The sequence below is a fragment of the Myiozetetes cayanensis genome, unplaced genomic scaffold, assembly GCF_022539395.1.
Source record: "Myiozetetes cayanensis isolate MyiCay16 unplaced genomic scaffold, myiCay2020 scf2-11, whole genome shotgun sequence".
In the NCBI taxonomy this organism is placed as follows: Eukaryota; Metazoa; Chordata; class Aves; order Passeriformes; family Tyrannidae; genus Myiozetetes; species Myiozetetes cayanensis.
Genome location: NW_026087411.1, coordinates 97,128,008 through 97,152,374, shown reverse-complemented (window position 1 = coordinate 97,152,374; position 24,367 = coordinate 97,128,008). Strand labels below are relative to the sequence as shown.

General features: G+C 36.2%; 1 protein-coding gene across 2 annotated transcripts in view; it reads left to right on the top strand.

Moving 5' to 3' along the window:
* Positions 1-24,367, top strand: part of EIPR1 (EARP complex and GARP complex interacting protein 1) — a 234,743-nt gene that overhangs the window by 17,913 nt on the left and 192,463 nt on the right. For both annotated transcript variants that reach the window (XR_007628946.1, XM_050315658.1), the window contains exon 4: positions 15,521-15,677. Coding sequence is in view for 1 of the 2 variants with exons in the window: in XM_050315658.1 (XP_050171615.1) it covers positions 15,521-15,677 (157 nt within the window). In the remaining variant the exon portion in view is untranslated. The remainder of the gene's footprint in view (positions 1-15,520; positions 15,678-24,367) is intronic.

The window sequence follows — 24,367 nt, the reverse complement described above, 5'->3', positions numbered from 1 at the left end:
CAGCTGATAGACCAGAGTTGTTTGCCATCTTGGTGATTTTTGAGGTTATAGAAAGGTTCCAAGTTGACGTTTAACAAATGTTCATGTTTTGACTAATGAAAAGGGAATAATTCAAGCTCCTAAATAATGTTAATAAGTCATACAGAATATACTATCATATAGAATATGATAAAGAATTGTTTCAGGAGTTGCTTGTGATTTTTTCACTCATACTTTTGTCAGTGATCTTCAGTAGAACTTCAAGAGAAATTGTTCTTTTTTGATGACATTGAGACCATAGGCAGTCCTGAGGAAAGATCCTAATGTCACATGCTGTCTGGTACTTCTGTCATCCTTGAGATGTGTGAATACTGTCTTAGTAAGGACAATTGAAAACATTACAGCTATTTTGAAGCAAGGAAGTTTTTCACAATTCTTTATCCTGTGCTGTACAAAGAAGTTTGCTCATTAGTTATTTCTCATTGGGTTTTCTTTTTAAAAATTCCTGTGAGAACAGAGCATAGAAACATGTTATGTATAACAACATATGAAAAGAAAAAGGCCGAAAAGAAAACTGTGAATTTGCCTTCTGTATAGATTATTTTTTTTTTCGGTAATAATATGACAGTCACAGATCTTTAAAACATTAGGAAGGTCATCTAGTTCCACCCCTCCTGCCGTGGGGAAGGACACCTTCCACAAGACCACATTGCTTGAAGCCAATATGACCTTTAACACTTCCACTACTTCTTTGGACAACCTGTTCCACAGCATCACCACCCTCACAGTAAAGAATTTCTTAGAAATATCTATTCTAAACCTGTCCTTTTTAAGTTTGAAGCCATTACCCCATGTCATATTACCCCATGCCATTATAAAATGTCCCTCTCTGGCTTTTTTATAGGCCCCTTTAGGTAGTGAAAGCGTACTATAAGTAGTTCATGAAGGAAATGCTTCAACAAGGTGTAAAAAAAAGAAAAAAAGTATGAACGGGAGATTAAGCCCTAAAATGTCTAAATGCATGCTGCTATCTGAACAGAGGAAGAACTACTGAGGTATCATTTCTGTTTATCTCCAAAATTGGTCAGGAGGAAGGGTAATTTAAGTATCCTCTCTGATTATCAGGATAATGTTTGACTGTATAAATTTTCTTCAGCGTAACTTGGAGTTTGGATCCACAGGAAGCTAAGCATGAGCCAGCAGTGTGCCCAGGTGGCCAAGAAGGACAATGGCATCCTGGCCTGGATCAGGAACAGTGTGGCAGCAGGACCAGATCCTTCCCCTATACTCAGCGCTGGTGAGGCCACACCTTGAGTATTGTGTTCAGTTCTGGACCCCTCAGATCAGGAAAGCCACTGAGGTGCTGGAGCAGGTCCAGAGAAGAGCAACCAGGCTGGTGAAGGGACCTGAACACAAGTCCTATGAGGAGAGGCTGAGGAAGCTGGAATTGTTTAGCCTGGAGAAGAGAAGGCTCAGGGGAGACCTCATCGCTCTCTACAACTACCTGAAAGGAGGTTGTAACCAGGTGGGGGTTGGTCTCTTCTCCCAGGCAACCATCAGTAGGACAAGAGGGCATGGTTTCAAGTTCTGCCAGGGGAGGTTTAGGTTAGATGTTAGGAAGAAATTCTTTACAGAGAGGGTAATCAGGCATTGGAATGGGCTGCCCATGGAGGTGGTGGATTCTCCGTCCCTGGAGGTATTTAAGAAGAGACGGGATGTGGCACTTAGTGCCATAGTCTAGTAACTGTGGTGGTAGTGGATCAAGGGTTGGATCTGATGATCTCAGAGGTCCTTTCCAGCCCATCTGAGTCTATGATTCTATGTGTTCTAGTGGAAAACTGACAGAGATGGGGAAAAATAAGCAATGACATAATGATTTCATTTGTTAGTGTGAACTATTCTTGATATGGAGTGGATGGGTGAGGTGGAGCAAGTCATTTTACCTTCAAACTGCTGTCTCTGTAAGGGTATATAAGAACTACCCTTAAGTTTTCCTTCCAAATGAAATAGTACCAGCCTGTTGATCAGACCAATGACTGGTTCATCTGTATCAGTACCGTGACTCCTACAGTAGTACCAGCAGATATGTCGAACAGTGTAAACAGAAGTACAAATGAATTTCTAATCTTGAGACTGCCTTTTGCCACAAAATTTTGTAACATCAATTTCCTGTTGACTACTCACTGGCCAAACTCCACACCTTTTCTTTTAAGACTTGTACTGTCTCAGTTAGTATCAGTTCTAAGATTTCAAGATTTGGCCTGTAATACCAATTCTTTCAACTTGCCACTGCTTTTCTGTTTTTGTAAACTTAGGTAATGTTCTTCCCAAGGTGTTTTCCTTCCAAGTTCAGTAGTCCTAGCCTGTTGGACATCTGATATGGCAGTTGCTCTATGGTCTCATTTATGTCGCCCTTCTCTGACTCTGCTATGCCCTTCTTTAGATGCAAATTCTAGAATTGCACTCTCTGTCTGAGATATGGGCTTATCAAGTTTTCATGGGACTCTGACACAATCACTACTTTCTCATTCTCAGTGTCCTTTGTAAGGATACCCAATGCTTTGCTGACTTCCATAGCTACTGCTGCACGTGAGGCTCAGAGAACTGTCAGTCTTGATACAAAGAGCTTTTCCCTGAGTTGTAACCAGTTCAGAGTTCAGCATCATGTTGGGATGGGTTAAATTATTTTTCTCTATGTGCATCAACAAGCTTTCATAAACAGAGAAGCTCATCTTTTACTTTTTTGACCACCAAGGTTCTTTGAGTCCTTCAGTTGTTCTCACCTTTGGCATGCAGTAGAATTACCAGAGTATAGTGTGTCAGCTCTGTAAGACTAGGAATTGACACCGTGACACTAATAATGCTGTTTGTGGAGCTCAGAGTGGAATGCCTTCTTTGGTTTTAGCTTTAGCCTTTGAGATAAGTCTTTGTTTTAAATCCATAGGATAAAACTGGATGGATTCCTTTCACTAGGAAGAGGAAAAACTACATTTAAAAGCAGAATCTCTATCAAGGATAATAATAATTTTCTGCGTTGATGTCATCTTTTGTGTTTGTGTTTGCACCTGCTTCTCTTTAAGAATTCAATTTCTTATTCAAATCCATGGAAATATATGTGAACACGGATTTATTTTCCTAGTGTAAATGGTTTTTTAAACTCTTACAAAAATAGAGTCTGGGCTTCCATTATGTGTAGGGACATAGAAAGCCACCAGAGGGCAAAAGGAAGTGCTAATGGAGAAGGCTGTTATCTGCAACTTTCCACATTCAGGCAGGCGTGTATGCACTCACACATCTCATTTCTCAGTTTTATTTTTCCAAATAAGATAGATGCCCTTGTGCAGCAGTTATGAAGACTCGATGTGAATAGTGTTTGTTTGTAGATTCAGGACATACAGGCGTGCAAACACAAAACTGGTGCTTAATTTTGTTGAAAAGTAAAATAAAGTTTGCATTTGAAATCTATTGTTTCAAACATTAAATCTGCTATGAGTTATGGCTGTCTGGTGCCTTTCTACAGAGAAAATTCATCAGTAAGGATGCTGGAAATAATGCTACTGGTGATACTTCAGCTACTTAGTATTGGACACAGCAGATGACACTTTTCCTCTGCTGTAGTAGAAACACTCCATTTAGGGAAATCATTGGTATGGCCATGGGATATGGTACAATCATTAAAATGGGAAGGGAAGTTGAATGTATCTCTTAATATTCCCCAGTGCTCTTCTCAGCAGTAGTGGTGGGATGTACAGAAGAAATTTTATTCCCATAGTTTGAGGGAAGAAATAAATGTGCTTGATGTTCTCCTAATGTTTTTTGTGGCTTGTACCTATTTTTTTTCTAGGAATTCTGGCTGTTACATGTAATTTGTAGTGTTCCTTTACAAGAAACTTTCAAGTGAAATGATTGACTTTCTGATCCATACGATTAAAAAAAAATACTACACAAGTGGTAAATAGTTTGAGAAGTTGTTCCATGTTAATTTCTGTTCAAATTTGAAGGCCTCTGTGCATAGCTGTGCAGTGAGTTCTGTCCAATGACAGGTAACGTAGCTGTCATATCATAGTCTTTGCTATAATCTTACTCATATGTAAGACTGCTGCAGGAGTAAAGCTCAGTAGTGTCTCAGACAGTGTGTAAGAGCAGACACACAGTGAAAAGTGTAAGAACTGGGTGACCATATGTAATATAATTAACTTGAAACGCAGATCGTTGTTATCCCTTGATTTAGGATTTCATCTCTATTTGACAGCGATTATCAGGATAATTGTAACATTTGTGGTACGAAGCAAAGGAGAACTAATGTTATAAAGAAGAGAGAGGAGAGAAAATTACTGAAATGCAAGTATTACAGGATGGTCATGATATTGAAAAGATTGCTTTCAATACGGAAAGTGGAAAAATGCTTTTGAATTAGAACTGTCACTGAAGATAATACCTTGAATTATCAGGCTGCTCTGTCCTTCCATGTCAGAAGGTTTCATTCTTCTCCCCCTTTTTTGGATTTTTTTTTTAAATTTTATTTTTTTTTGGCTTAGAAAAAAAAAGTGGTTTTCTGTCTTGAATTTCAAATAGCTTTTTAACTTGATTTTCAAATATGGAACTGAACTGGTATAATAAAAAAAGAAAACATCTTCTTTCACCATCTCCAGTCAATACCATTGTTGCAGTAAAAAGCATTTTGCAGATGCACATAAAGTCTTACAGTATCTGTTTAGGCATTCTTGTCCAAGTAGTTTACTAAATAGATTAAAGTTAGAGCTTTACTTTTTTCTGGTTTGTATTAGACTTCAGAGTTATTCCAGAGTCATGCAAGTGAAAACAAGTATACAATGCAAGTTCCTTCCAGTAAACAGTAAGATGTTTTACAATCTCACCTTTTCTTGCATTCCTTTTTCTGTGGCCTTATTTCTACCTTGCAAAGATAGCCTGCTTTAGCTCCCCCATATCCCATCTTTTTTGGAAAGCTTAAAAGGCTGAAGAAGTGTCATCGTTCTTCATACTCTTAAAAGAATGGTAAAGATTTTTTTTCTTCTTTCTTTTTTATTTTTTTCCTCTCGCTGACTTACATCAGCATCACAATTCAAGTACCAGCCATATCTTAAATATTTAGCTAATTAATAATTTTTTGCTAAAATAGCAAATCTGGAGTCAGTCTGGTTATCTGATGACATCAGATTGTAGCGTATTCTGTTATCTCCATGTCCTCATATGAAACTGCATTAAAATGTTTCACGGACTATTATATTTCTTTTCCCTAATTTCAGGTGATGGTTTTCAACCTTAGTATAGATCCGTCTTCTTGCACATCTTAAATATAGGAATGCCATTACTTTCTCGAAGTCCTCAGGAACCACTCTCCATCACCATGACCATTCAAAGACAATTGAATATTAATAATGTCTACATTCTATTTATATAATTTTATAATTATATTCATAAAGATGTAATATTTTATGTATTATCTAATATTTTGCTTGCTGATACCTTGAGATGTCAGGTAAGTGAAATTCAACTAAAAAGAAACCCAAACAATGAGATACATTGTTCTTGTATTAGTAAAAGTATCTTTTTTTAAAAATTTTAGCATTTGTAACTGACTTAATGACCAGAATATCAGGTGTATCTTGAAACAGTACATCTAGCTAACACTTGTTTATAATTATTTTCTTCCATTAATTACTTTTTCTTCACGTGTAAGCACATCTGGATTCTAGCTACCCAAACTGGCTAGTTAATGTGAAGATATAAGCTGATTGTGATTCTGAGATCTAAGGTTTGAACCCCAAGTTGTTGCTGGAAGAAAGTTTGTGGCTGCGCATCTGGATATCTATTGAGGGGAAGTACCAAGAGAAGACTGTGGTATGAGGGGTAATGAGCTTACTTTTCAAATCAAGTTATTGTTTAGAACTTGGTCCCTCAAGCCGGAGGCAGCCACGTAAGCTGCTCATGTTGGGTATAGTGGCATTTGTCCTGCTTGAGGTAGATTTCTATGAACTGGCATTCTATTTGTCTTTGGAACTCCTAGGGAGTAGAATGGGGATGCTTAAGGTTATTTAGATAAAAACTTGACTATGCTTCCTTCTATTAAGGTGCCTGATTTATTGGCGGGATAAATGATCTGCAGTTCCCATTTTCTTGTTAAGGAATATAGTGTTTTAATACCTTATGAAACATCAAGTGGGAACCTTACTGCATTGGTGTCATCTCACTGGACTTCACTGACGGCTGCCATGGCTTTGTTGGTGATGAAAGTGAGTTGCCTCCATGAGACTCCTTTTGTGTATGTAAAAGTATCAATATGGACAATACTGTTCAGCTTCACTCAGTGAGGATGGAAGCCAACATGTAAATATGGTTCATTAACTTTTATCAGGGTATTGTGCAGCTCTCTTCACCAGAAAATTAAATCTCACAAATGATTTTTATATGGCCAGCATTTGGCTTGCTACTTGTATGGTTCCCACTGTTGCATTACGGTGTGCTGGTGGTAACAATACCAGAAAGATTATTGCAAACAAACCCAAGCACGTAGTGCTGGTTTCTCCATTCTTTTCTACTGTGTTAAAATAGATAGAGAGATATATCTGTGGTATCAAACAAGCCATTGCTGTGAGTTATGAGATCTGGTCATGTGAAGTGTGAGAAAGGAATCATGCCTATTTGTGCGGCTGAGCAGCCAAATTCTTCCTGAAGAGCAGAGTTCAGCTCATCAGTATAGTGATGGTTGTAGTTATTTGCTTGGGTTGTCCTCATATAGCGCAGTTTGAGAAGGGCACTCAGCAAATTTTGAGCTCCCTCAGATAGATGTATGCCTGTAGAGTATATCATCAAAAAAGATCTATACTGGAGTGTTGTCTCAAGTCACCTTGGGATAGCACAAGAAACATCAGATTATTTAAAAAAAAAAAAAAGAAAAAAAAAGGCAATTTATGCCTTGTCCAATTTGACTACCTGCTTTCTGCATGTTCTGTCTCCTGTTCTTCCATAGAAAATGATGGGTTTAGCCATCTCTCCATGCCATACCCCACACCTTCGCACACTGTTAGATCATTCTGTCTGTGTTACTGTGTAGCTGGTGAGGTTTTTAAAACCCCTTAGATATCTGTATATACAGTGCAAACATGGGAGGCTGTTGTCTAGAGACTTAAGCCTGTATCTGTGTTGTATTCTTGTGCAGTAAATGTAAATTTATGATGTCTTATGATGAATATGTGGACTGTTGTGTGTTACTGTTTTCCTACTAATAATTTCTACTTTTGTCTCTAATGAAAACATACCTCTATCGGGATAAAAAGTGAGCTGCTATGTTTCTATGTTTATTTTTTTTGAAACTCAAAGGCTGTCTTTTCATAGCTAAAAAGTGCATTTAAGTAATGGAAAGAAAGCTAAACTGCCTATGGCTCTTTGTTCCTACATAAATCTCACCCCATATATTTCAGAAAAATGTAAAATCAAAGACTACACAGGCTTTTAGGGCAAAAGATTAAATTATTAACCCAGAAAAAGAATCATGCATTGTTTCCCTCTCCTTTTGCCTGTGAAGGGCATGTTGTCAGATAAATAGAATAGTTTATCTTTTTATGAACTGACTGAAAAGGCTACAAGGTTATTCTTTTTTTAAAAAATAATATGCATATCTGAGTAATTTGTTTTTTCTTCATTTTATTAAACTCAGAGAAGGATGTTTACATTGATTTATAAGGAAGAGTGATAAATGTTTGTCAATGGAAAGAAGGAGGGTTCTGAACATGAGCTTGTTCCTGTCATACCGAGAGCATTAATGGGCACCAGCTGGGCTGTAGCTATAGCAGCTTCACCACTTCAGCCTTGCTCAGCACGAGCTGCTGTGGCAGTGCTGCAGAAGGGCCTCTTGTGCAGATTTTGGAAGAATACACTTCAGTTGTTGTTCCCTGGGCAACAGAATAACTGCAGCCAGCTGGCTTTGCACCACCTGAGCTGATCAAAGAGCAAACCCTGTCAGGCACTGATACTTCAGCTCCTCCAGCTTCAGTGTGAATGTCTGCAGGCAGTGATGTAGGAGGCATTGTCATTCAGGTTTCAAGGTTAAACACAGGGGAATGCAGTAGAATGATAGCAGAAAATAAAATGAAAACATTGTTCCTGTAGATACTACAATCAGATGTGTATAGCTATTGATGATAGAGAATTAATTTTAAAATACTGAATTACTAATTTATGGAATTACTCAAAAAGACGGACTAGCAATAATTGGCTTGAATTTTGGTAGAAGGAAAACCAATCAAGGATGATTTATCATAGGTGTTTAATTAAGAAAGATCATGATTGAACACAAAGATTAAAATGCTCTGTAAAATTATATGATTATGGAGGACTAAGCAGACCTAGATCTGGTCTGATGTAAGCATCTGTCAGGTCAGGACTGCAGTGGTACAACGGGTTTTTTTCAGCAAGAGGTACCAGAAGAATGAAAGGTGAATGACTGAACAGTAGTGAACTGTAACATTGGCTGCTGTGGACTTGTATAATTGGGATCAAGATCCACTTGAGTATGCCTGATGAGAGTGGGACGTGGAAGGGACAGGTGGTAGAGCTTCCTATACGTCCATTAAATCTATTCTTACACTTCTTTCCTTATGTTATTGTAACACGTACTTAACAGCATGCTTAAGAGGGGAGTTAACTTCTTAAAATGCTGTTTTAAACTTTCCTATTGCCTAACAAAGGTTGATACTGTTTTTAACCAGTCTTCTTTAAATAAGTTTCTCCTTTATTTTTTCTAATGTGTACATTTACTACCTGCAAAAGATAATACATTGACTTTTGGAGAAGTGACTCCAGTGAGTTAACTGTTGGCAGGCAGAACATGGATAAACCATATTACTTACTGATTTTTAGCAAGTTCTGGGTGTGCGTCAATTTCTGCGTGTACTCAGACCTCTTGCTTGCTGAAAGTGTGGAGTGTTGGTTAGTACCCACACTTCTGTTGAGGGTTTGGTTTTTATATTCCATATATTCTTTTTGGATTTTTCGTATTTCTATTTGTTTTAGTAATATTTGATGAAAGTGTCTCCAAAGTAGTTTCAGGTGGGGTTTTTTGCCCTATGTTTTTGTTTTGGGTGTTGTCGTTATTGTTAAAACTCAAACCCCTAAACTTTTAAGTAGAATAGTTTCTTTCTCCAGGTTTTCCTTACAAAAAACGTATTTGAGGAAGGAGCATTTCAATAAAGTGTGAGAAAATGAAATTGCTGGGTTGTTTTTAATTGGAAAATCACAGCTCCAACACAATAAGTATGACATTTTGTTCTTAATAATATAAAAACAAATAGAGGTCTAAGTGAGAACTCACTCTCTACGATGAGAAACTAGACTGTGTCTTGTTCTGATTTATTGCATAAGTCAACCAGATATCAACTAGTTTCTTAGTATGTTTACTTATTATGTTACATGTTAAGTGCTTTTTAAAACTGTTATTTATTAGAGAGGATAAATTAAGGAATCTGTATGAACAGATTTTGACACCTGATGTTCAGTTGCGTTCATTCAGTTGCACTTTCTGAAGGAATCTTTATAACAATTCTGAAGTACTTAAAATTTTAGGTTCTTCTCTTTAAATCTGGAAACGTGACAGAGCTCACTTCTTTTATTATGTAAGTCTTCAACTGTAGTAATTGGTGGTGCAAAATAAAGGGTTGTGTGAAGTGCATAGTGTGAAGTCCATCCCTTCTAGCTTAAAAACCTGCAAATTCATAAAAAAATTGTAATTTTCCTCAGTGGCAGGAATGACTTCCAGTGTCCTGAAAAATGTATTGCATCTGGAATCAGCAGTCTCTGTTCTTACATCCATTTTTTCTTTTTGCATCTAGTCCAGAGATGACTACATAGTTGTTAAGGGATGTCTGCTGGCTGTTGTGCTCCAGCAGCAACAGTGAATTGATGAGTTGTGTGCCACGTAACTCTATCAAGGAGTAACGAGTATTTGTACTTAACATAGCTTACGTGTTTCTTTTTAAACTCTCATAAGTAACTTCCTGTTATATTTCCCAGGCTTATTTCCTTCTCAGAGGCTATGACTTTAAGTTGGAGCAATTCTCCAAGGAGGGCAGTGTTTGGAGGAAGATAAACAGAATGTTCCACCTGTCTACAGCTTTTACTTGTTTTTCCAATGTTGGAACCAGCTGGTAGTAGAAAGCTGAAAATTGTCATGGAAATAGTCCTCATTGAGAAGTCCTTTTGAATGCTGCAGTGAAAATTGGTATTGATTTGACCAAGTTGTGACCCTTTGCAAATTGTACAGTCTGCATGCAGAGGGTTTTCTCACTTGCTAGACTTGTAAAGGAGGCATCTAAAGACAGCCCCATGCTCTGTAGCCATGATTCTCTCTCTTAGGCTTTGACTGATCTCAGAAGAGTTTGTTTCCTGCAGTTGGTTACTGTACCCTTACTGCTACCAGCATCACGTGTAGTTGGTTCCTAATTCAGTACTGTCAAAGTGTGGGATTATTTGTTTATTCTTTAAATTCTGTTTGCTTGATTGTAAGCCTGGATCATTTCAACAGAACCAGGTATGTGTGTACAGTCACTCTAGCAGATGGAATCCTCTGCCCAGGAGACAGTATTGATGGACTTGTGGAAATGGTGCTTAGCGGGGGGTTGTTGCCATTGGAACAATACATGGAGCTCCATTCTTAGCTATACCTAACAAAAGGTATACTGAAGTTGCATGATGAATTAGACAAGGGATTCCTCTTGAATGAGGAGGAACAAATGTGACAATGATTCAACAGTTTGTCTCATTCCCAGATCATTTTATATGAACAATGCTTGAGGAATACAATGGGATACCCTTCTGCAAACCTTTCACTTATTTTCTCTGAAAGTTCAATAGTGTGTAGTTTAACCCAATAACATTTTTCCTAATACACATGGATAAGACTGCAACAGAATCTAGCTTAAACTTATCTATTCTCATCTGTATTGGTACTGTAACTAATAACAAATTCTGGTTTCAATATGAAGTGGGGATGCAAAAGTGGCTTTCAACTATGTAAATTGTTCTAAGGAAGGCATAGAAGCATGATGAAGAGATACTGTGTATAGCTTGTTTTTCTTTCTTTTGCAGAATAACTGGCATTGTCATTTAAATATGACTTTCATATTGGTCTCTCAACATTTTTAAGAGCTGGTAGATAAAAACATTGTCATTTTATATGCATATGTGCAGTAGTGTAATGTGAATATAGTAAAGAATGGGGAAACCTGGAGTTTTTCTTTGCCTGTAGGCATTCTAGATAAGCAATGGCACTACAGAGGTGGTAGTGAAATTACCTAGTAGCACTGGATTTTCAGATTTTAATATGATCACTTGGGAAATAAAGCTATGTGGGTAATGCCACAAATACCGCATACTGTTAGTAAACTTGTTGTGTGGCTGTGAGAAGTTTGTTGTAAGACTTTGATTTATATGTAGTGAGAGTTACTGCTTTTGTCTGTGTTTCTGTAGGTTTGTAGTCAATGGTTAACTGATTAAGAGGAATTGTGACCCAGAAAAGGCTCTACTTCATCTGTCATAAGAGTGACACTTTCACTTTGCACCTACATTTGCCCTCTCTTTTACAAGGGAGAAAATGGTATGTTTTTAAAGTTCCATTTATAAAGGGAAATTAAGCCTACCTTAAGGCCAGTCATATCTAAAATTACTTCTTCGGGTGGCTGTGGCAATTCCATTTTGGTTTCACACATCTGGGAATTAATAAAGTGTCAGAAATGTAGATAAGTACATAAAAAGTGAAAGGAGAAATTAGTAGTGCTCTGAATTAAGTCTTTGTTCTACATATTTCAGCCATGTAACTAATTCCAGCATTTTTCCTTAGTTCAAAATTACAGTTGGAATATTTGTGATGCACATGCAGTTGTTCAAGATTGATGGTCATTCAACAACTGGAAAGTGGTCTGTCACTTTCCCTGAGCATCATTTAAATCCAGCTAAAAGCAGAGGATGATGTCTGTGCCAAGTGTCAATGTTTTGTGCGTGTTGGCTTTAATGTTATCCTTTCCTGATGTGCAAATAATTTTATCGTTCACCACTAGTCCCAGTGAAGTAAAACAGGCATGGAATGGTACAAAATTATGCCTATGAAATTCTGCACCAACCTGTACTTCAATTTTCAAACCACCAAAATGTTATAGGAGCCTGGGTCACATCAAGTGTCAGGGAGATTTCTATAGATACATATACATACATACAAGCATATGCTTTGGTCTCCCTCAGTCTTCCAAATAGTGTTTAGTTAGTTGTTTTAGAGTTTTTAATCTGGAAATCTGATTGTGTAAGAAACTAATGTTCCAGTTTTAAAAGTTAAAAGGTCACTTCAAGGTCTTGTCTTAAGGTTGTGGTGCTGTGTTAAGAGGAAAGATGGTTTGACAGTGTTTCTCCCTACATGCCCCCATCTAAAACTTTTATTGCACAAAGGTAAAATACTTAGTATTTCAATCCTTTCATGAAATATAAATTTGATGTTACACTTCAGTCTTCATTCAACTGATTTGGCATAAGTGCAAGTAATTTATTGTTTGTTAAGGATAAGAATTCATTATGTTACAAGGATAAGAATACATTATGCTTGTGTAACTATTCTTTTCTGTTGCCTAATACAAGACAAGGAGAGCTGCAGTGCTGCAGAGGTTATTACAGGAGTTTGATTCCCCTTCTTTTCTGTTATTCAAAAGAAAGTTAAATTTGTCCATTGTGTATTTGCAAGTTCATTGCTTTATGTCTGTGTGTATATGACATTTTCCCACTGCTTCTTGAACAGATGCAGGGCAAAGAAATGTTAATACATTCACTCCACATTTTACAAACTACAATGTTTTTTGATGTAATTTTGGGACCACCTGACCCATCTACTAGCAGAAAAAGTTGAAACCATAAGAATGTGGCCTGCTGTAATTTGTCAGAAAAAATTATGGAATAGAAGGTTATTATGCAAGTTTTAAAGGCCATTTCTCAGTTACAAGAGAGTTTTAAGGAAAAAAAAAGTGGAATAAAACAGCAGATTTTTGTAAATGAAATTACAAGTCTGAACTGAAACTGAACAAGGATAATGCAACATCAATGCCAGATATTGCTGTAAATGTCATACCTGGGAATGGAAAGGGCTTCTTTGATTTCTGTATTCAGACACCTGCTGTATAAGGCATCCATCATAATCTCGTTATAGTTAGATATATTCTAGTAGGGGTAATTTAAAATTATATCAAAAGGAAACAATATTTAAAATCACTCAGTTATTTTCAAAATCTGACTGCATAAAAATTTCTATTATCTGTCTGGTAAAACAAATACTTTAGAAATTATAGTTAATTCTTGAATTTTTTTTTTTTCAGTCGTGTCATACATTGTGCTGCAAGCTTTAAGGATCTGTTTCTAGCCACTGATTACTAGTTGGAGGCTTGTAAATTAAATTTTGACTAAAAAGGAAAAGAGTGAATGGAAGCTAATAATTATTAGGTGGTTCTTGGAGAAGACTGGACCTATCAGTGTATTCAAAAGTCTTGTCTAGGCCACTTTTTTTCTAAAAATCTCACTTTCTTGAGTATTAAGTTTCTTTTTATGATTTTGAGGCAGTCTTAAGACTTGTGGTGCTGTGCCAAGAAGAAGGATGGCTTGATGAACATCTAGTTTGTTTTCCATGGTTTGCTTTTGTGGTTCTCTTCATAGACCTTGATGGTACTGGAAAAGCTAATGCTTTATATGCATGGCACAGGCCTTTCAGTAACTATAATCTACCAGAAGCTTCTCTGTAGTGGTCATTAATGTTCTGTCACATATTGAGGTGAAACATTTGGTAAATCTCACCTTCTTTAACTATATTGCACTTTGAGTTTAGGTTATTTATTATTTACATGACATACACATCATGGATGAGCCCTTTGCTAAGGGAAGATAGCCATCTGCTGCTGCTTCCTCCTCTTCTTCAGTAGCACATGGATTTGGAGTAAACAATTTACCTGAAGTGATTTGGAAATAGTTGTTTGGTTACTATGCTCTACAGTTATAAAGCTTCAATTAAGTGTTAATAAATAGGGTATTATCCATCATTTTTAGGTGTATGGTCTCTTGATACTGAATTCAACTTGTATATCCATTTTACTGTAGAATAGTTACATGCATCATACATATATTTTATATTCATTTTGATCTATCAAATACCCAGTGCTTGTGTGTTCTGAATTCATATAAAGTTGTCCTCCTATAACTGTTTCCTTCTCACAGGTTTGACCTAACTACCCTTTTTTTATAAAATTTATTTCATATGCCTGTTTTTTAAACATGTCTACATTCTTGCATTGTGGACTATTTACTACGTCTCAATTGCTCTTTGTCCTATTCTGTGTCATTTGAGTGCCTTATTTTCCACTTAGAATATCCTGATTGATGACTTTTAATAATAGATGCCTTTTTTCTCCCTGTTAGTGCTGGTTTAGGCTAGGAAGACCTTTTCAGTCTCCTTCCTTTCTCTTGAAAACACTCTCATTGCAGTTGTTCCTGTTTTCCTTTCCACTGATGGAAGTTGGTCACATTTGCTCATGGCTCTGTAATGAGACACTCTTGACTAAATCATCTAAAATGTTCCTGGAGGTAGAACTTTGAGGAGGAGGCAGGTGAAGTGACCTCAAAACAGAAAACATTGTTCGTTGCTACTTCCCCTCTGGATCTATCATTTAACACATCCTTTAGCAGGCAGTCACTCCCCCTGCTTTTGCTTAAGGTAGCTGTGTCTGGTTTCTTTGTTTCTGTTGTAGAGGATAATCCTGACCTGTTAGTCTTTGGTGAGCCCCAGACCAGTGGCTGGAACAGCAGGAACATGTGCAGTGATGCTCTGGTGTCTCCCATTCTGCACTGCTACAGAGTGCTGTATTGGGTGATGGGCAATGCCATATGGGCATAGAGCATATGGTATTTTGTCCTCAATCTACAGTTACCTGTTCTTTATACATTGTAATATTTTGCTATATGCATATAAGTTCAGTTTGTCTTTTGGAAGCTGTTTTTCTTTGCTAGGATTAGAGGCATACACTTACATGGGAAACCTAATTTGTAGTAAACAGTTATTGGTAGTAAAGGATACAAGATAAGGCTCTGAACTGAACTGACATTAGCCCTTAAAGGAAAAATGTGTAAATGGTGTCTACGTTCTTACTGTTAAGGAATCGTGCAGTGTAACTTGTGGGTCTTTTCCATTAACATTGGTATGGGGAATCTAAGCATAGAAAAAATGCCTCCCAGAGAGTTTTCATGAGCATTTAATTCTGCCTTTATTCAGGGAGAAGCACATTAAATGTGTGTTAATTATGAGTTTTGCAGCAACTTGACTGCTAACTTGAGGTCTGTGTCTGTAGCCACGTTCTGCGTTCATTGAATTCATCTTGGTATAATATTTTTAAATATTTCAAACAGCAGATGTGCATTGCTTATAGATTTGTGTAAATGTTGATGCAGTGTATACAAAATACGTCTCCCATTCAGTGATCTGTTGACATTATTCTCTGTTGCTTAGCTTCAGACACTAAAGTCATGACATGTGCTGCTGTTTGGAGGATGCCGAAGGAATTGGAATCAGGCAGTCATGAATCCCCTGATGATTCATCAAGCAACACTCAAACCCTGGAGCTACTCTGTCACCTTGACAACACAGCCCATGGCAATATGGCCTGGTAGGATTCTGCATATTTTATACTCCTAGAAAAAGCCTAAAGGATAGACCCATGCTGTTAGTTTTGTGCAGATTTTTGTAGAAGCTATGCTGTGCACTTTAAAACTATCCCATCTTTATAAAAAAGGTACAAATTGGATTTTTAGTCCCAGATGTTTCATAGATTAAAAACATTTATTATAGTACTGCAAAAACACATGGAGTAGCAGCCTGTGTATTGTTTTAATGTGCTTTTCCCTACCTGCCCCCATCTAAAACCTTCGTTGCACAAAGGTAAAATACTTAGCATTTCAGTCTTTTTTATGGAATATAAATTTGGTGTTACAATCCAGTCTTTCTTTTCTAGTCTTCACTCAACTGATTTGGCATAAGTCTGAGTAATTTATTCTTTGTTAAGGATAAGAATTCATTATCTTACATGGAGCCTGTGTAACTACTCTTTATCTGTTGCCTAAGACAGGACAAGGAGAGCTGCCGTACTGCAGAGCTTATTAACAGGGGTTTGTTTCCCTTCCCTTTCCTTCCTGATATTTAAAAGAAAGTTAAATTTGTATGTTCCCTATTCCTCTTTTAGTGATTAGGCTACCATATACGGTTCTGGTATTCCAGCATTGGACAGAAACAGATTGTAGAAAATTAAAAGACAAAAAGGACAAATCTTAAGGGGTAAAAGGTAAAGATTAAAACAAACAAAGCCCACTTTACAATATAGTTGGGAATATTAATTATCAAAAGGTTTCAACAATAAAAAGTGAATTAAAATAATGAGTTATAAAGAAGAGTATTCATATGAAAACATGTAGCAAAGAATTAAAACATACTACAGTGAAGAAATTTAGCATTCAAAAAGCCTTTTTGATTTTTTTTTAATTTTTAATTTTAATTTTAAGTATCTATTTCTCGCCAAAGATTTCTAGTTTGACCCACGTATCTTAAATTTCAACTGAAAAAAAAACAAAAGGAAAATAGAAGGTAATTTTTATATAGGTGATTCTCAGACAAGATAGGACATATCAGTGCTTTCAAACATGTATTGTACTGTGAATTTATGTGAATACGCAACATAATTTTTTTCCTCTAATTACAACGTCACGTGCCATTTTCTGTCATGTGCTGTCTGATTTTGTTTAGTACTTAGTGCTCACTTAATGCTTTGCTACCATTTAATGCCCCTTATCTATGTACATGTGTGTATATATATATATGCATAAAGATTTGAAAATGTCCAGTGTTAGAGAGGTAAAAGGTGTAAACAGAATACGTGGCATTAGCACCCCTCACATCATCTCATGCAAGCACAGCTAAGTTAGAGGATCTTGTTCTAGAGCAGGCTTTTCTATTCCTGTCACAATTATATTGGAAACAGCTCACCTAAATGAGTAAATTAGGCCTTTTGTGCTAAGTGTGTCACACTTAACAGGCCATGTCTCACTGAGTGATGTGTTGGCTACGGATAGCAACTTAGATATTCATTTCTATTACACTTTTTGGATGTTTAGAAAAACTTGAAACTACTTTAAACTTGGTACTATTGTTTTGTTAGAACCAAACATAACTCAGAAAAGCAATTTTCCTCAATGCAAAGTATAAATACTTTTCAAACCTCAATGTAAGACCAGCATTCTGGTTCCACAATCAGTATGAGATCAGTGGTGGTCTTGCATCACATGCAGTTTTAAGGTGTAGAGTGTAATGTTGATCTCAGCCTTTGTGACACTCTGATTCCACAGCACAGATACTTCATGATATACGTAGATCTGGCTGCAGATCATGAGTGATTGAGATTTGACTGTAATTAAGAGGAAAAAAAAAACAAAACTATGTTGAAAATGGAACTGGTTACGTGCTCTAGCAGCTACCACCTGCTTCAGGGCTTTATTTGCTTGTAGTTTTTTTCATATTGCGTCCCCTTTTCTTTATTTCTTAACGTATTTTCTTTAAGCCTTGTCTTTTTGCATTGTTTTTCTCTTCTATTAAAAAGCCTTATAGATGAAAATTACCAAACAGATTTTTCTTTTCAAGTATCATACACTAGGAAACATAAGAGGGTTTTTTTCCAGGTTTAGTGTGTCAGGTATTGGTTTTGTTCAACTTTTCACTGATGTTAAGGACTGATACTGTGTTTCTTTACCTTTATCTCATCTTCTTTATAGAATGCTGTGCTCAAATGTCTCTGAAATTTCTTATTAAAACCCAGCAGGGATATATTTAATACCAGTTCTCTTTTGTGAACCAAGACCAAAAGAGCATTTTCAATCAATTGTGACTAAAATCCTAAACTTTGCTCACGTGTGACTGAATACTCTGTTCTTCCTGCTCAAGACCTATTGAAATAATTTTCTAGTCTTGACAGAACTTTTGGCAAAAATATGATCTCCAAGACATTACAGGCAAGTGAAAAAAGAAATTTGCTTTTCTACAGTTCCATTTTCTCTGGATTGCATGAGTTACTGTGTTTAAAAAGTAAGTGTAATGATTCATTTTCAGTTACTGAGGTTGTTTACTTGCCTCTAAGCTTTGAATTTGGGACTCATCAGGATTTTTACTCAAACTCTTGTATGGCATAAAGAGAGTTCAGAAAATCAAGCAGATGCTTAAATTAGGCAAACAAATAGGCCTGTTAATTTCTCTGTTTGGTTCAAGCCTAAGAGGCTTTTTTTTCAGCCTTTACCTGCTGTTCCTTGTATAAACCAAAGTGCAAAGACTTCCAGTGTAAAATTTTCCAGTGAATTACTTCAAGTGAAAAACCCCAGATACACATGGAAATTTGTGTGTTTAAAAAAAAACCACACCAACCTGTAGATAAATATGTGTATTCACACAGTGCTAAACACACATAACCATAAGTATGTTGTTCTATGCAATGTTTTAAGATTCAGTTAAAGGAATTTGCCACTCGGTGTCTGGCAAGGAGCAGTCCAAGGCACAGTCTACACAGGAGAGGCCAAGGAAGCAGGACAGGACAGCAGTTAATGACATTTCCCGAGAATTGTGTCTATTGAAGCACTGAAGACTTACATTTTAGCAGTGATCTACTGTTCTACTTCTTCCTTGGTTTTGAAGGAGACTTTTTTGGTAGTAGACTTGACAGGATAGTCCTTGGAGATGGAGGATACTGCAGGCCATGAGAGAAAGTGTAGTATGTGAGATCTTGAATTCAGAACACAGCAGGGAGTTTCTCCTCTTGTATCTGCTGGAAGCAGGCTTGGCTGTATCTCCTTAACATCCTATCTTTTGCTTTCCAAATGTAGCAGGTATAAAAAAGGGCAGATTCTGCCTGGTAGCAAACTGTACTTCAAAAGAGAGGGGAGCAAGTGAAGTAAGTTGGATGGTGGTCAGTGGAGTAAATTGAATAAAATAAAAGGGAAATAAATAAGGGGGAAGTGTTATATGGACAATGAAATAGAGCTGTAAAAGGAAAATGAATGGAGATTACAGAGACAATAAAAGTGGAAGAGTGGAAGCCTAAAAGATGAGGAATGAAGAATTCATGTTTTGTATAGAAAACAATAATCAGCTGCTAATAATTTTGAAAGGGGTGAATATGTTAGGAATAATGATAGATTACTTCATTAAGCTTTTCTACTAGCTGAAGTTCTTTTTTTTTTCTTTTGTGTATTCCACTGAATCAGTCCTAAACACGGATGTGCAAATATTGCCATGTCTAAGAGAACTTGGAGACGAAGGCATATTATAAATTTTTTAAAGTCGCAGATATTTCAAGAACTCTGGGATGTTTATCACGAAAATATTAAACTAGAACTTTTAATTCCCAAAGGAGAAAGTTACTATAAATGAGCTATTCCTACAGACTTTTAAGTACTATGATTTTATTTGGTATTTCATTGAAGGTCTCCAAGTGGAGTACTGTGAAGTACCATCTCTTTCTTGGCTGTGTGATTGCATAGTACAAAGCAACCTCATTAAGGCTGGCTTTCTACAGAAGTACAAATTTGCTGTAATAGTCCTTTCAACTTGAGTAGAGATTTACTTAATTTAAGATAAATAAGGTCCTATACATAACATTTTTATTGCTTCAGTTTCCTCATGTTCATTCTGTTAATGCACCCAGTCACCTGATCAAAGTTCAGAACATTTGCAATTGATACCCTGAGGACAGGTGAGTGCAATCCAGAAGTGTTTTACTTACTTTTTTCGGCCTTTAAATAGTATTAAAAAAACAAACCCCAAAAAAACCCAACAAACCACCCCAAAACATTTTCAAGTAAAAAGGTCGAGAAGTAAGAGAATCTGAAGCCCTAAAGAAAAGTGAAAATGTTGGGTTTAATAGCTCACATGATTTTTAATAGCTTTCACATGATATTCCGGTAACAATATATATATATATTATCTTGAATATATGGCATAGTAATTGTTACATATGTTTTATAGCAAAGATGTGTAATTATTGCAATCATAACTTTTTTAATCTTATTTTAACACTTTGCATATCCCAGTATCAGAAAAATAATTATGAGGACGAAGATCCCTCTGATATTTGTATGGAGGTTTCTTTGAGAGTGTCAGGACTGTCGATTTCATATGCTTGTGTATAAACTGAACTCTGGGGTTTTTTAGTGTTTTTTGTAACAGCTACCCAGAAGATACTAATTGTATCTTCACACAATACACAAAATTTCAGAGCTATCTGAAATTGTCAGCATTTAAGAATAATTCTTCCACACTTGGCTCATTCCATACGTTTATATTCTCCATCAGCCACTTCTGATATTACAACAATGAAGTATGGAGAAACTTTAAAAAAAAAAACAACTTACTATATGACAAGTGTTTTCACTGGGAGTGTATTTTAACAGCTGCTTATCAGTACTGGTAATACCCCTTATATTTTGATCCTTTCTAAAATGATAAAAATTTAAACTGTATCATATGTTCCACTTCTCTCCCTGCTCTCTTCTTAATTCTGGGTGATCCTGAATTATTCACAGGATTTTGCTCTCCTGAATCTTTGATTATTCTTTATTGTAAATAAATCCGTGTATTATGTATAAATCCAAATGTTCAGTGTTCAATCATTAATTGTCTTTCTCACATTTTCTCTCCTTTCCCCCCCCTTTTATATCCTCTCAAATATGTCTGGAACCAGCACAGTAATTTATAACACTCATTCTCTCTTTTTCATTCCTTTGAATGTTTTTGATAATTTGAGTGGTTAGTATTGTGCAAGTTTAAAACTTTAAGCTGTTCAATGTAATCACATTTACTAGGGAATAAATGCAATACATTAATTGGATACCAAAATAATAAAAATTCGTGTTATGTGCCCAGTTTATTATGTTAATTTTTTATTAGAATTTATTTGACTCTAGTCTTTTAAAACTGAGGAAAACTTAAAGAAAGTAAAATCTGACATTGAAGCAAATACTAAAGGAAAAACTGTTTATTCATTTATTTATATGAACTTACGTAATGTATTAGTTTAACTTTAGGAGATTAGTTTGGTTGATTGGAGTATGGTGCTAATAATGACAAGGTTGTGCATTTGATCCCTGTATGGACCATTCACCTAAGAGTTGGACTCGATGATCCTTGTGGGTCCCTTCCAACTCAGATGATTCTGTGATTCTGTGAACTTTCTGAACTTTTCGCTTCTGATAATTTCAACAGATTTCATATGCTTAAAATGAAAATTAGTTTTGATGAAGTCTTTGCAGTTGTTTGTATTTAGTTTGGATTCATAAATCACAGTACAGAAAATAGTAAAGAAATTGTGTTACTCTACAAGTAAAAAATAATGGGCTTGTAGAGCACTATTTTACCTCTCTTTCCCAACTTGAATGTAGTTTTTCACTTCTATTCTCACCATGCTGTTGTATTGCCTACTTTTACTGACAAATTAGTTGAGATTTTCCCCCAGTTTTCAGAAAATTGATCTATTTTTATTTTTTTTTCCTTTTTATAATGTCACTTCAGCTATTCTTAGCACTAAAATGTGAGGGTTGAAGTCTGGATCAACTGATTTTGCAGGTTAGACAGATACTGGATGGTTTTTATTTTCAGTTCTAATTGAATTACTTAAAATGTTAGTGAGGAATGTTAAAAAATGGTGGAAGAAATCAGTTATGCAGGAGAATTTTATATTTTCATGAGGAACTTGCTTTGAACAGATGCCCCTGTTTTCTTGGTGTCAGACTCTAATTTGGTCTCCAAAACCTCATTAAGCATTTCTTATTTAGAATATTTATTCCTCTGAGTGGAATTCTTTCCTAGCACAATATTCTGGAATTACTATAGATGTAGTAATATTGCTGACACTTACTTACATGGTAGGTGAAAATTCTTGGCTTTGAAATTCTTTTGGATGTCTATTGGATGAAAAAAAGAGTAATCCTTGTACATTTGTGATTAAGTGCCTCTATATGGTAAAATGTATGTGAGCCCTGAAGGGGAGCCCTGTGGCGTCACACAGCCCATCCATCCCAGTGCTCAGTTGGGCTGTGGTGATGGAGAGGTAGGTCAGTGAGACCACAGTAGTGACAGTCCCAGCCACTTCTTGCAGTCTCTTTACCTCAAATTCCCCCAGAACCCACAGCTGCTGGATTAGAGGGTACATCTGTGCCAGGTCTGTGTACACCTTTATCATTCTTGGGTTTGCTGCTCTTCTGAAGGGAAGGAGTGGTGACTTTGCTCAATTATCAATGCAGATCCTAGGCATTTGTAGTTTTCTTCTTAGGCAAACGTTTCAAATCCCTGGAGAAACATATTCAGAGGAATATTCTCTTTTGTTAGGTTTTATTACTACCCTGACCAACCATGGAGTTTGTTACAAACAGCAATAAATTAGTAAGGATATGCTATATCCATATTGCCATCCTTTGAAAAATCCCATATGAAAATACTCAAATTGTCTCTCTTAAAAGTAGACACATGTTTCCTCAAAAATGAGTCTAGAGAGATTGCTTTTGCCCACTCCAACTGTTTCATAAATAAGTTTGTTTATAAGTACATGGAAAAAACTATTGACATCCTGTGGCCTTCAGAGGCTGGGCAGGACTTTTACCTGGCAGGTCTGTGTGCTTTCCTGCCAGACATTCATCCTACTGTTTTTCCTAGGTTGACCACCTGACTGACCTTTGACAGACAAGCCAGTTATATGTTTCTTTCCTGACATGTCACATGTCCATAATAGTCTCTTTGGGTTTTTTTAAGCCCTGTTCAAGCAACAGAATGGAAATGGTGTCTTGTGGCAGCAGCTGCTGTGTGAGCAGTATGTTGTAGAATGGTAGAGGTTATGTCCACCTGCTTTGAAAACGAATCCTAACTGTACACAGTTTTCTCACACTCCTCCAATTTCTTTGAAGAAAATCATATATGTGCTGTTTGTTCTTTGCTTCTGCCCATGCTCTTCATTGTATATCATGGTTAACTCTGGGTAACACTAATCAATTACTGTCTGCTGATGTGAAATGTGTTACTCCTTGCTTTAAAGGTATTTTCCTGTTAGTATTAAGAGACAAGGTAAGAACAACTTCTAATAGTCAGACCTTTAAACTGTACATACATTTTGAAACAGTCCTTTCTTCACCCTTTGGCTACATTTCTCTTCCAGAGAATGTTGTCATTGAGTCTTTTTCATATTAATAAATAGATTTCAACTCATTAGTGAGTTTTTCCTGAAAAACTGCAAGTCTGTGTAGTAGCATCTGCAAATTCTCCAATCAGATACATAGCTTTATGCTTAATAAAGTGCTTTTTCTGGCATGGTATATAGAGTTCAACCAGTACCATGGTATGGCTCAACTATGCTATCAAAACACTACATTCCTACATGTACTCTAGGCCTTTTTTTACTGAAGGTGTCACCAAAAACCCCTACAGCTATAATGCATTCTGCTGTCTCAGTACACAGATCTCCCATGGAGCTGTTCTGAAACACTTGCATATAGAAAAAAGAACTTTCAAAATGCTTTAGAATAGCCATTGAGTCCTAAGGTATTTCAGGCATCAGTTACAGTAGAATAATTAAAATACTACTGTAAAATATTCATTATGGAAATATGATAGAAACTTAACAAAACTTCTGCAAGAGCTATCCTATATGTAAATGTGTATTTAGCACTTAAATAATACTGAAAGGAGTAGATGAAACATAACAAAGGGGTGTGTATATTTGCTTTAGAGGATTATTTGTGGATGTTTCTGTCATAATATTTATGTATTTTTGTTGTAAGCAATCCAATATTTGTTACTTTGAGGAAATACTAACTATATTAATCTATTGTATTCTTTAGACTGTATTTGATGTTTCATAAAATGTCAGAAACAGTGTATAACTTCTTTAATTATACACACATACACACTCCTCCCTTTTCCCTCCCTTGAAAAGACAATAAGGGAGAGTAGAAGAGGCCCCCAGGTTTCATTTAAAAAAAAAAAAAAAAAAAAAAAAAGATGAAACAACAAAACCCAGAAACAAAAAAAAACCACAAAAAATGGTGAGATCTACTGTTAAGCTATTGTTTATATAGTAGAGCAGTTATAAAAATACCCTGTGACAGAACATTTTTGATCTTAGGTGAAGGAAAAGATGAACTAATATTCCTAATCTGTCTTGAATAAATACATATGACAACAAACAGGCAAAATAAGCCTCCTAATATTGTTAATCTACTGGAAGGACCTATCTGTGATACCAAATGAACATAAGGAACTCATATGGATTCTCTCTCT